Source organism: Pleurodeles waltl, chromosome 3_2 (assembly GCF_031143425.1).
Source record: "Pleurodeles waltl isolate 20211129_DDA chromosome 3_2, aPleWal1.hap1.20221129, whole genome shotgun sequence".
NCBI lineage: Eukaryota > Metazoa > Chordata > Amphibia > Caudata > Salamandridae > Pleurodeles > Pleurodeles waltl.
In genome coordinates, this window is record NC_090441.1 from 174,554,290 (window position 1) to 174,568,758 (window position 14,469).

A 14,469-nucleotide genomic window follows, 5' to 3' on the forward strand; every position below is an offset into this window, starting at 1 on the left:
AAAACCATTTGCCAATTATTACATTGGGAGGAAAATGCTAAAATGTAACGTTATCTTACCCATGAGCTGCGGTGTGTTTATGATGATGTATGGGGCTCGTTTGCAGAAAGTGGGCTCAAATAGGTGTTCCGGAGGCATACAGATGTTGCTGGTGAAATTTGGGCTGCAGGTTGGGAGCTGATGGATGTATGTATTCTGTGTTGAGATTACATAGAAACCCCAGTAGCCCACTTCAGTTTTTCTTTCTCCGTTTGGAACTGATATCAATAACCTGGTCATGGGTACCTGAGCTGAAGGTTCATATAAGTTGATGAAAGTTTGTTCTTGCCAGTTTACCCATTTTTAAGTTAGTGATTGTAATTGTGTAGTCTTAACATTTGAAATGTTGCTATAACCTGTTCACCACAACGCTTTAGTTCCCTGTTCTCCAATCTTTTCCCTGTTCTCCACTATTTTCCTAACCATTTGATCGCACAGGATGTGAATAAAATAAATACGTGGAAGTTCATCAACTTTTAAATTGAGTTGATACTACTGAGAGGGATTGGCTGGTCGAGCTTTATGTCTGTTATGTTTTCATCCCCTGTAAATTCCACATCTCGAACAGGGCCTTTCTGACTGCTAGGCTGCATACATCCGCATGAAAAGAATCTTACTGTCCCATCATATTTCATGGCGTAGACAGTAATCGGGGTCACTGGAATTATGCAGCAGGGAAAAGATAAACGATGCAGCAGGGTTGAGTAAATGATGGGGAAAGAAATTGCAAATTATGTGGCTTAATGCTGGACATTTTCTGATAGTAATACTTTATTTTGTTGTTTTTACACTTGTTAGCACTGTATGGGTTGCACCTCATTACCAGTCTAGCACCTAAACATAGCAATAAGCAGGAGAAATGTGACCAGTCAACCTTTGCAAATGGCCTTCCAGTGCGCGTCAGCGCATCAGAGTTCATTTTTGTTTCTAGCTCAAACGGTTTCAAAATAACTTTTTTTAAAATAAATCTACAGATTATGCAGCAGGTGATAGATTGTGCCACATCCGTCAGATCCTAATTCTACAAAAAAAATTACGTGGCTTCACTATTGCATAATTCCAGTGGCCCTGTCAATAATGCCTTGCAATATTATGGTGCATTTACTTGATATATGTACTGTACATGTACTGTAATTCCCTTTCTATTTTCCTTTTAGGAGATTGTAAATATTTATCCATCAATTAACCCGCCCACCCTTACAGCACATCAGTCAAACAGAGTTTGCAATGCCTTGGCCTTATTGCAGTGTGTGGCATCTCATCCAGAAACCAGGTAAGCAGTTGGCCTAGAAGGTGAAATCCAGCTATTCAGAGGCTTTGTGACAGATATAAAAAACATAAATGTGGCTTTGTTCTTTATATTGCTATTTGTCATCATACTCTGCCAGCATGTAGGCCTTCATTCTTTCTGATAGTATCTTTCTGTATGGTATCATGTAGGTTTTTTAGTGTCTTTACGTTGTCACTAGATTATCACTAGACCCTAATCGTGGTCCATTGGGGGAAATCATTTTTTTTCTCAACCATTGAATAAATGTACTGTCTGTTGGTACAGCGGATGTTGGGGTTTAGGTCACCTAACCAGCAATTCTAGCAGTGCTTGAGAGCCTACTGAAGACATTTTCTAAACCTCACAGGCTTCCTCATGTCTACTGCTGTGAATACAGGGAGTGCAGAATTATTAGGCAAATGAGTATTTTGACCACATCATCCTCTTTATGCATGTTGTCTTACTCCAAGCTGTATAGGCTCGAAAGCCTACTACCAGTTAAGCATATTAGGTGATGTGCATCTCTGTAATGAGAAGGGGTGTGGTCTAATGACATCAACACCCTATATCAGGTGTGCATAATTATTAGGCAACTTCCTTTCCTTTGGCAAAATGGGTCAAAAGAAGGACTTGACAGGCTCAGAAAAGTCAAAAATAGTGAGATATCTTGCAGAGGGATGCAGCACTCTTAAAATTGCAAAGCTTCTGAAGCGTGATCATCGAACAATCAAGCGTTTCATTCAAAATAGTCAACAGGGTCGCAAGAAGCGTGTGGAAAAACCAAGGCGCAAAATAACTGCCCATGAACTGAGAAAAGTCAAGCGTGCAGCTGCCACAATGCCACTTGCCACCAGTTTGGCCATATTTCAGAGCTGCAACATCACTGGAGTGCCCAAAAGCACAAGGTGTGCAATACTCAGAGACATGGCCAAGGTAAGAAAGGCTGAAAGACGACCACCACTGAACAAGACACACAAGCTGAAACGTCAAGACTGGGCCAAGAAATATCTCAAGACTGATTTTTCTAAGGTTTTATGGACTGATGAAATGAGAGTGAGTCTTGATGGGCCAGATGGATGGGCCCGTGGCTGGATTGGTAAAGGGCAGAGAGCTCCAGTCCGACTCAGACGCCAGCAAGGTGGAGGTGGAGTACTGGTTTGGGCTGGTATCATCAAAGATGAGCTTGTGGGGCCTTTTCGGGTTGAGGATGGAGTCAAGCTCAACTCCCAGTCCTACTGCCAGTTCCTGGAAGACACCTTCTTCAAGCAGTGGTACAGGAAGAAGTCTGCATCCTTCAAGAAAAACATGGTTTTCATGCAGGACAATGCTCCATCACACGCGTTCAAGTACTCCACAGCGTGGCTGGCAAGAAAGGGTATAAAAGAAGGAAATCTAATGACATGGCCTCCTTGTTCACCTGATCTGAACCCCATTGAGAACCTGTGGTCCATCATCAAATGTGAGATTTACAAGGAGGGAAAACAGTACACCTCTCTGAACAGTGTCTGGGAGGCTGTGGTTGCTGCTGCACGCAATGTTGATGGTGAACAGATCAAAACACTGACAGAATCCATGGATGGCAGGCTTTTGAGTGTCCTTGCAAAGAAAGGTGGCTATATTGGTCACTGATTTGTTTTTGTTTTGTTTTTGAATGTCAGAAATGTATATTTGTGAATGTTGAGATGTTATATTGGTTTCACTGGTAATAATAAATAATTGAAATGGGTATATATTTTTTTTTGTTAAGTTGCCTAATAATTATGCACAGTAATAGTCACCTGCACACACAGATATTCCCCTAACATGCACAGTAATAGTCACCTGCACACACAGATATTCCCCTAACATAGCTAAAACTAAAAACAAACTACAAACTACTTCCAAAAATATTCAGCTTTGATATTAATGAGTTTTTTGGGTTCATTGAGAACATGGTTGTTGTTCAATAATAAAATTAATCCTCAAAAATACAACTTGCCTAATAATTCTGCACTCCCTGTACACCTGGAGCTGTTTGGATAATGCTTGGCATTCACTTTCTTGAAAGAAAGCCTTGATCAAAATGGTGTTGTACTCACTGTGGGCTGCCTTGATGTAAGCTCTCTGTACAAGCCAGTGATAGAAATGTAGCTATAAGGTCTGTGCCCAGTCATCAGTGTAATGTGCGTTGTGTTAATATGGAAGAGATGGTTGAGATTATGCTGAGATGATAGCTAACAGACCAGTATTTAGGAAAAATTAGTGTCTGGTAGACCCAATAATTTGTTTTGTTTTAGATTGCTTTGTGTTAATTTAAAAGGAATATGTTGCTTTTCTTGCCAGCATGTTTGTGGCATGTAGTGCTGTAGATTCACATATTCTGCATACTGCTGTCATGTAGTGTTTGGCTCGAATAGGTGAAACGTACTTTTTTTTTTTTTTTTTTTTTGGAAGAAGTGTTTTGTCATGACATAAAGTGATTCCTCCCTATTAGTGCTAATGGGCATTGGCTCCATTGTTAGATTTTTCTGATAGGCCGTCCGGCTCGGTTGAATATCCACTGAGCTCCAGGTCAACGCCTCATGGTGTTGATTGTTTAATGTTCTCTTTGGTTCTTCCGTTCAGATTGGTGAAATCATGCCAGATTCCACTCAATTAATTCAGTCTTCCTCTTTGAGAATGTGTCCTCTGTAATGTAAAGGACATCCTTTCAGTACTGTCCACAGTGTTGTGTGGAGTATCTCTGGACAGACCTCCATCAATTCTGTAACCTCTTTCCTCGGAGCACGACAAGGCTCCCTGCCTTGCCTTCTGATCCCAAAAAAACCCTGCAGTACCAATTAGAATGGACACTCTAGTAATACATACAGCCCGCAAACATGGGAATGCCCAGAGCAGTGGTGACAGACCTGCACAAGATAGCACAAAAATGTACATGCCGGCAAGTTGGTTGCTGCCCAGTCGCCATCTCGCTGTAGAATATCCAGCAATTCCATTGGATTGCTCTCCAGATAAGACCATGGCCACTGGGACGAGATAGAGTAGCTTCTCCGCCATCTCCCAGATCAGTACAAGAAACTGACCAGCTGATACTGCAGTGCGTGGCATACATTGAAGTGTCCTCCTTAGATGTTATGCTTGGCTGCATGTCTGTCTTCAAGCCGTACGTTCAACAGCATCACCACAACCTGCCCTTCGTCGGGGAGCACCTCTTGCGAATGCAGGTTGATCAGATGCTGGAAAATATTTTTAAAAGGGCACGCACAACCAAGGTGACAGAAGTTAATTATTCCACTGATGCTAGCTTTGACAAACAGTCTGCCTCAATTCTGCCATGGGCCTTTTCCTGAACCCAGGACTATTTCAGATGTAAGCACATTTATTTGCTCTTTTGTCTTAAACTGACATTGATGTAGCCAGTGGTCATTTTTAACATTCAGTAGCCCAGTGACCTGGCTTTAACTGCAGTCATAGGCCTGTAACACTTCCCTTCTTCAGCATAACTGCCCCAGTATCTGTGGCTCATATTAAATGTCCTGCAAGTAAATGCCAGAATACTCTTTCAGACTGCTGCCTCTACCTGTACTTTTAGTTTTTCTAGGAGACTGTATGTAGAAGGACTGCCGGCAGACAGGTTGAATCAAGTGAAATCCCAATTATCTCCATCTCCCAACACTTTCTCATGTTAATGGTTTCAAAGTAACATGGTGGTTTCAGATTTGGAGAGTACCGTATGTCTGTCGGTTGTGCTCTGCTGCATCCATAATTCACTAGCACATCGAGCGGAGTAAAGTTTGTGGTGATCTGTTGTATGAGAAGTCACACTGCTTGGGAAGCACTTGAATTGGTATTTGCACGTCGTCTTAGGAAGCAGGCCTGCTGAACTAACATATGTAATCATTGTACTCTTACATTAGGGTTCAGCAGCAGACACTTAGCTGGAAGCTTTTGACGTAAACAAGATTAGCAGTGTGTAGTAGTAGCATTGTCCTCACCAAGATGTTGGGGGTGTTCTTGTTTTTTGTTTTTCCTTTGTTTTTATCGTCATGACGTTGAATTCCTCGTGTGCTGTGGTAAAGAGCTACGTTGTCTCATAGTCTCATGCACATCAAATTGATATGTTGTAGACAGAACTAGACTTGTGTACTTCGCAGTGATGTGGTTTTCCAGCTTCTGGCTGATTTCATTCCTTGGTTTGGTGCATTGTATGGCTAAGTTTGTTTAGAGTGTCAGAACCCTAGCAGAGTTTTATATGAGGAGGTGTCCAGTCACTACAGTGGGAGAGGGGAATTTGTTACAATAGCGGGCGGCAGTGCCTTTGAAGATTTTGATGCTGGGATGATTGTTCTTGCTTGACTTACTTTCATGAAGGAGTCCTTCACCAACCTAGGTGTCTTTGTGCTGTGGAACAGGCCAACTATAAAAGCATCACAGCTGTTTAAAAACAGCTAGAAGGGGAAGATAGGTAAAATAGAATAGTCAGTTGTGAGACTTCTCAAAATGCAAGGTGTGAATCGATTTTTCCTTAACCACATTGGATGATCAGTCCAGAGTTGAGGGCCAAGTAAACGAAAAGTGAGCCCCAACCTGGATGTTTAAAACATGGATTGGAGAATGAAAGCAGCAAATGAAAACCTAGAATTCTTGCAGGGATGAATAATGAAAAGATCAAAGAGTAGATTTTTTTTTGCTTCATAGAAAATCTTACATTGATCCAAATGTTTTGAAAGAGATTCTTTCTGATGGGGGGCCAGTGAAGGTGAGTTATTGTTTAAGACACCTGCCCACATTTTTATATGTGGCATGCTTTTCATACTGCAAAGTTATGTATTCTCTGCGTTTTAGCTAAGGAGAATTCAGGTAATCACAGATAAAGATTGTAACAATAAACAGTTGTTCATAGAGCACATGCCAGAATTATCTGAAAATCAAGACAGAGTAGCAGCAAGGGAAGGACTTTTCCCAGAATTCTTAGTGAAAATTTGCTGAGGAGATCGCATGAACCTGGGCTTTAATAGAGATATCTTTCTCAAGCAATGCTCCTCAGGATTTAACTTTTATTCCCAGGGTCGGAGCCTCTTACTTCCCTGGTTGCAGGCAACAGTTTATCTTGCCATTTCATAATGTTATTACCTACTATCAAATCTCAGTTTTGTTGTTTAGTTTAAGGAATCACTGCAACATTCATGTCTAGACTCCTTGCAAGCATTTAGTCAAATGAACTTGATTTAGACACTTGGTGGCCAAGACACACTATTAGGACACAGCCATTCAGCCAAAGGATCTTGAGTGTGAGGATTCTGTAATTAGCATGGCTCTTTCCATTTGTGCACTGGAAATGTGATATTCTGTAGCTGAAGGCTAAACTACTGCTCAGACAATAGTTTCTTTATTGATGCCTTATGGGCTGGCCTAACTTTCCACCACTTTATCCCTGTGCACTTATCCGAACTGAACATTTGCTGTTACTGCCATAGTAAGAATTTGCCCTCCACGGGTTGAGTAAAATGTGGCACATTACTGCATTGGCCTTATACTCTTGTCTTTTTCTTTCAGATCAGCGTTTCTTGCTGCCCACATCCCTCTCTTCCTGTATCCGTTCTTGCACACAGTCAGTAAGACCCGGCCTTTCGAATACTTGCGGCTTACTAGCCTCGGGGTAATTGGTAAGTAATAGTGTAGTTGCTGGTGACTTGTAATTTGATAATTGAAAAGTTGTGTCTGGGCATTTTCCTTCTGTAATCCTCACTATCTTCTTACTTGGAACAGTAGTTTTATTTATATATATATATATATATATATATATATATATATATATATATATATATATATATATAATATGTTCGGTGGCATGTGTAGCTGCAGATACACATGCTGTGCATTATCCTGCCATCTAGTGACGGGCTCAGAGTGTTACAAGTTGTTTTTCTTCGAAGAAGTCTTTTCGAGTCACAAGACCGAGGGACTCCTCCCTTTCGGCTCCATTGCGCATCGGCGTCGACTCCATCTTAGATTGTTTTCTTTCCACCATCGGGTTCGGACGTGTTCCTCTTCGCTCTGTATTTCAAATCAGGAAAGTTAGCTAAATATAGAAAATTTGACGTATTGTTCGCGCTCGGTACCGGTTTAGTGTTAGCGTATCGACACTGACAGAAGCGCTACGGGGGCCCTTCGGGGCTTCCGCTCTTCAGCGGGGCCTGGTCTGCCCGACCGCATCCATCGACGAAACTAATGGACTGGACCCCCTTCCGCTTCTGTCCGAAGTGCCACTCGAAGTATCCCTATACAGACCAACACTTGGTCTGTAATCTGGGTTTATCACCAGAACACAGGGAGGATACTTGTGAGGCCTGTCGGGCGTTTCGATCAAAAAAGACCGTACGTGATCGAAGAGCGAGAAGACTTCAAATGGCGTAGACACAGAGAGAACAACTCGATGCCGAAGAGGAGGAAAGAATTTCCATCCAGGGGACGGACTCTGACAAATCCGAAAGCGAACGACCCACGACGGTGCAGAAAACAGTGAGTAAAACTGCCCCGTCCAAAACTCACACAAAAATCGTAAAGGCCAAGGGGATGCCACCGCCAGCAGCTCATGGCTTGGCCCATCGAAAAGAAGGTGACCAAACATCGGCACCGAAAAAGGCCAAAGAATTGCCGAAGACATCCGACTCCGGTCGAGATTCAGGCACCGAACGATCTCTGCACCGAGAGTTCGACTCACCCAAGGTGAGAAAAGTAATGTCGGAACCGAAAAAGACTTTCTCAGAAGCATCGGTACCGAAAAAAGCGGCTTTGGAGCCGAAAAGAAGCTCTTACACAAAAGAGCAAGGACTTTCGAGCCAAATGCATGAAAAACACAGATTTGAGCAGGAAATAAGTATGGGGGAATCAGACTGTACGCAAAGGAGGTTGCATATCCAGAAAGAGACTGGAAAAATACAAACTCTTCCTCCAATCAAAACCAAAAGAAAACTGGCATTTCAAGAGTCAGAAATGCAGCCAAAGGCAAAAGTGTCCAGAGATAAAACCCCACCACCGAGGTTTTCGCCACAACCTTCCCCACTACACTCACCACAGCTGTCCCTGGTAACAACACCTCCAATGCAGTCACCTACGCATACAGGGATGACACAGGATGATCCGGATGCATGGGACTTATATGATGCTCCTGTATCAGACAACAGCCCAGATTGTTACCCAACAAGGCAGTCACCTCCAGAGGACAGTACTGCATATACACAGGTACTATCAAGGGCAGCTACGTTCCACAATGTAGCAATGCATTCAGAGCCAATAGAGGATCATTTCCTGTTCAACACCTTGGCATCCACCCACACATCCTACCAGAGTCTGCCAATGCTCCCGGGCATGCTCAAGCACGCTAAACAGGTATTCCAGGAGCCAGTTAAAGGAAGGGGTATCACGCCTAGGGTGGAGAAAAAATACACGCCTCCCCCAACGGAGCCTGTGTTTATAACCCAGCAACTTACACCAGACTCAGTGGTTGTAGGAGCAGTAAGAAAGAGGGCAAACTCTCAATCTTCTGGAGACGGGGGCGACTTACTGCATACTACCAAAACTGGACACACACAACTACGGATGCATGGGTCCTAGCCATTATCCAACATGGTTATTGCATAGAATTCCTACATTTCCCGCCAGATGTGCCCCCAAGGACACACAATATGTCCAAACAACACTTAGACTTGTTACCACTAGAGGTCCAAGCATTGCTACAAAAACAAGCGATAGAGTTAGTACCCAACCATCAGAAAGGAACAGGTGTCTACTCACTATATTTCCTAATTCCAAAGAAAGACAAAACGTTAAGACCCATATTAGACCTCAGAACGCTGAATCTCTTCATCAAGTCGGATCACTTCCACATGGTAACACTTCAAGACGTGGTTCCCTTACTAAAAGAAAAGGACTACATGTCAACGTTATATCTCAAGGATGCATACTTTCACATACCCATACATCCTTCTCACAGAAAATACTTTAGGTTTGTAATACACGGCGTGCGCTATCAATTCAAAGTGTTACAGTTCGGGAAAAGAACATCACCAAGGGTATTCACAAAATGCCTTGCAGTAGTAGTCGCTCGTATAAGGAGACGGCACATGCACGTATTCCCATACTTAGACGACTGGTTAATAAAAACCAGCACTCAACAACAGTGTCTTCTTCACACGCAATACGTTATAGAAACTCTACACAACCTAGGATTTTCTATAAATTACCAAAAATCACATCTACAGCCATCCCAAATACAACACTTGGGAGCAACACTCAACACACAAAAAGCGATTGCCACTCCAAGTCCACAAAGGGTACAAGCGTTACAAAATATAACATTAAACATACAGCCAAACCAACACTACCAAGTAAGGTTTGTAATGAAACTTCTGGGCATGATGTCTTCATGCATAGCCATTGTCCCAAACGCAAGATTACACATGCGGCCCTTACAACAGTGCCTAGCAAAACAATGGACACAAGCACAGGGTCAACTCCAAGATCTAGTGTTGGTAGACCGCCAGAGACACTTCTCGCTTCAGTGGTGGAACCCTATAAATTTAAACCAAGGGCGGCCATTCCAGGACCCAGTGCCTCAAGACGTGATCACAACAGATGCTTCCATGATTGGGTGGGGAGCACACCTCAACCAGCACAGCATACAGGGACAATGGCACAATTCACAAAAACAACTGCGCACAAATCATTTAGAACTGTTGGCAGTGTTTCTAGCATTAAAAGCATTTCATCCACTGATAGCCCACAAACACATTCTTGTCAAAACCGACAACATGATGACAATGTATTACCTCAACAAACAAGGAGGGACACACTTGTCACAACTGTGTCTCTTAGCACAGAAAATTTGGCATTGGGCAATTCACAATCACATTTGCCTAATAGCACAATACATCCCAGGCATTCAGAACCAGTTGGCCGACAATCTCAGTCGAGATCACCAACAAACACACGAATGGGGAAATTCATCCCCAGATCCTACAAGATTACTTTCTACGCTGGGGAACACCACAAATAGACCTATTTGCAACAAAAGAAAACGCGAAATGCCAAAACTTCGCATCCAGGTACCCACACCCTCAGTCCAAGGGCAATGTGTTATGGATCAGTTGGTCAGGGATATTTGCTTACGCTTTTCCCCCTCTCCCACTCATTCCTTATCTGGTAAACAAACTAAGTCAAAACAAACTCAAACTAATACTTATAGCACCAACCTGGGCTCGCCAACCGTGGTACACAACACTGCTAGACTTATCAGTAGCACCTCACATCAAATTACCAAACAGGCCAGATCTGTTAATGCAACACAAACAACAGATCAGACACCCGAATCCAGCATCGCTCAATCTAGCAATCTGGCTCATGAAGTCTTAGAATTTGGACATTTAGACCTTACACAAGAATGTATGGAGGTCATTAAACAAGCTAGAAAACCCACTACAAGACATTGTTACGCAAACAAATGGAAAAGATTTGTTTACTACTGCCACACTAATCAAATTCAACAAGTACATGCTTCCGCAAAGGACATTGTAGGCTACTTATTACACTTACAAAAGTCTAACTTAGCATTCTCTTCAATCAAAATACATCTTCCAGCAATATCTGCCTATCTCCAGATTACACATTCAACATCGCTTTTTAGAATCCCAGTCATCAAAGCATTTATGGAGGGACTGAAAAGAATCATAACCCCAAGACCACCACCAGTACCTTTATGGAACCTTAATATTGTATTAACACGACTCATGGGACCACCATTCGAACCCATGCACTCTTGTGAGATGCAATACTTAACTTGGAAAGTGACCTTTCTAATAGCTATCACATCACTTGGAGTAAGTGAAATACAACCATTTACTATACAAGAACCCTTTATACAAATACATAAACATAAAGTGGTTCTCCGTACAAATCCCAAATTCCTACCAAAGGTCATATCACCATTCCACCTAAACCAAACAGTGGAACTCCCAGTCTTCTTTCCACAACCAGACTCAGTAGCCGAAAGAGCCTTACATACATTAGGCATAAAAAGAGCACTAATGTATTACATTGACAGGACAAAACAATTTTGTAAAACAAAACAATTGTTTGTAGCCTTCCAAAAACCTCATGCAGGTAATCCTATATCCAAACAAGGTATTGCCAGATGGATAGTTAAATGTATTCAAACTTGCTATATCAAAGCAAAAAGAGATCTACCTATTACACCAAAAGCGCATTCCACTAGGAAAAAAGGCGCCACAATGGCTTTTCTGGGGAATATACCTATGACTGAAATTTGTAAGGCAGCCACCTGGTCTACGCCTCATACATTCACGAAGCATTACTGTGTAGATGTGCTAAGAACACAGCAAGCCACAGTAGGACAGGCTGTATTAAGAACATTATTTCAAACAACTTCAACTCCTACTGGCTAAGCCACTGCTTTTTAGGGGCGGTTACTGCTTATTAGTCTATGCACAGCATGTGTATCTGCAGCTACACATGCCACCGAACGGAAAATGGCACTTACCCAGTGTACATCTGTTCATGGCATGAGATGCTGCAGATTCACATGAGCCCTCCCACCTCCCCGGGAGCCTGTAGCCATTGTTAGTTGAATAAGAATTGTAAATTTGTAAATAAATATTATTTTAATACACATTATGTACATACACACCTACTCCATTGCATGGGCACATCTAGTATACTCAACTCCTACCTCACCCTCCGCGGGGAAAACCATCTAAGATGGAGTCGACGCCCTGCGCAATGGAGCCGAAAGGAAGGAGTCCCTCGGTCTCGTGACTCGAAGACTTCTTCGAAGAAAAACAACTTGTAACACTCTGAGCCCAACACTAGATGGCAGGATAATGCACAGCATGTGAATCATATATATATATTGTAGGAAGTTGGCTCTGTATGCACTATTTCAAAGTAAGGAATAGTATGCACAGAGTCCAAGGGTTCCCCTTAGAGGTAAGATAGTGGCAAAAAGAGATAATACTAATGCTCTATTTTGTGGTAGTGTGGTCGAGCAGTAGGCTTATCAAAGGAGTAGTGTTAAGCATTTGTTGTACATACACACAGACCATAAATGAGGAACACACACTCAGACAATTCCAGGCCAGTAGGTTTTTGTATAGAAAAATATATTTTCTTAGTTTATTTTAAGAACCACAGGTTCAAATTCTACATGTAATAATTTGCATGAAATGTATTGCAGGTAAGTACTTTAGGAACTTTGAATAATCACAATAGCATATATACTTTTTCAATAAAACACATATAGCTATTTTAAAACTAGACACAGTGCAATTTTCACAGTTCCTAGGGGAGGTAAGTAATTGTTAGTTCTTGCAGGTAAGTAAACCACCTACAGGGTTCAAGTTTGGGTCCAAGGTAGCCCACCGTTGGGGGTTCAGAGCAACCCCAAAGTTAGCACACCAGCAGCTCAGGGCCGGTCAGGTGCAGAGTTCAAAGTGGTGCCCAAAACACATAGGCTTCAATGGAGAAGGGGGTGCCCCGGTTCCAGTCTGCCAGCAGGTAAGTACCCGCGTCTTCGGAGGGCAGACCAGAGGGGTTTTGTAGGGCACCGGGGTGGACACAAGTCCACACAGAAAGTACATCCTCAGCAGCACGGGGGCGGCCGGGTGCAGTGTGCAAACAAGCGTCGGGTTTGTAATAGGAATCAATGGGAGACCAAGGGTCTCTTCAGCGATGTAGGCAGTGGGGGAGGGGGCTCCTCAGGGTAGCAACCACCTAGGCAAGGGAGAGGGCCTCCTGGGGTCACTCCTGCACTGGAGTTCCGATCCTTCAGGTCCTGGGGGCTGCGGGTGCAGGGTCTTTTCCAGGCGTCTGGATCTGAGAGTCAGGCAGTCGCGGTCATGGGTAGCTAAACAGGTATTCCAGGAGCCAGTTAAAGGAAGGGGTATCACGCCTAGGGTGGAGAAAAAATACACGCCTCCCCCAACGGAGCCTGTGTTTATAACCTAGCAACTTACACCAGACTCAGTGGTTGTAGGAGCAGTAAGAAAGAGGGCAAACTCTCAATCTTCTGGAGACGGGGGCGACTTACTGCATACTACCAAAACTGGACACACACAACTACGGATGCATGGGTCCTAGCCATTATCCAACATGGTTATTGCATAGAATTCATACATTTCCCGCCTCTGGCTACTCACGGTCTCGTAGTCGCCGGGGAGTCCTCCCTGAAGTGTTGTTTCTCCACAAGTCGAGCCGGGGGCGTCGGGTGCAGAGATGCAAGTCTCACGCTTCTGGCGGGAAACGCGGTTTGTCTTTCAGTTGCTCCTTTGGAAACAAAGTTGCAGTCTTGGGTGAACAGGGCCGCTGTTCTCGGGAGTTTCTTGGTCCTTTTAGAGCAGGGTAGTCCTCTGAGGATTCAGAGGTCGCTGGTCCTGGGGAAAGCGTCGCTGGAGCAGTTTTCTTCCGAAGGGGGGAGACAGGCCGGTAGAGCTGGGGCCAAAGCAGTTGGTGTCTCCGTCTTCTCTGCAGGGTTTTTCAGCTCAGCAGTCCTCTTCTTCTTAGGTTGCAGGAATCTGAGTTCCTAGGTTTTGTGGAGCCCCTAAATACTGAATTTAGGGGTGTGTTTAGGTCGGGGAGGGCAGTAGCCAATGGCTATTGTCCTTTAGGGTGGCTACACCCTCTTTGTGCCTCCTGCCTGAGGGGAGGGTGGCACATCCCTATTCCTATTGGGGGAATCCTCCATCTGCAAGATTTCTAAAAGTCAGTCACCTCAGCTCAGGACACCTTAGGGGCTCTCCTGACTGGCCAGTGACGCCTCCTTGTTTTTCTCATGATCTCTCCTGGACTTGCTGCCAAAAGTGGGGGCTGTGTCCAGGGGGCGGGCATCTCCACTAGCTGGAGTGCCCTGGGGCATTGTAACACGAAACTTGAGCCTTTGAAGCTCACTGCTAGGTGTTACAGTTCCTGCAGGGGGGAGGTGTGAAGGCCTGGTTAGCAGGGTCCCAGCACACTTCTCAGTCAAATCAGCATCAGGCAAAAAGTGGGGGGTAACTGCAACAGGGAGCCATTTCTTTACAATAGTTCAATTGGTATATAGGTCATTGGCATTTTTAACTTACCCTTAAGTCCCAAGTATATGGTACCAAGGGATGCCCATGGTCTGCAAT

At 43.7% G+C, this 14,469-nt stretch overlaps 1 protein-coding gene across 1 annotated transcript in view; it reads left to right on the forward strand.

Annotated features, from left to right (window-relative positions):
- The window catches only part of CNOT9 (CCR4-NOT transcription complex subunit 9), a 110,721-nt gene that overhangs the window by 51,147 nt on the left and 45,105 nt on the right, over positions 1–14,469 (forward strand). The window contains exons 3-4 of the mRNA XM_069227108.1: positions 1,197–1,312; positions 6,845–6,954. Coding sequence (XP_069083209.1) covers positions 1,197–1,312; positions 6,845–6,954 — 226 coding nt within the window. The remainder of the gene's footprint in view (positions 1–1,196; positions 1,313–6,844; positions 6,955–14,469) is intronic.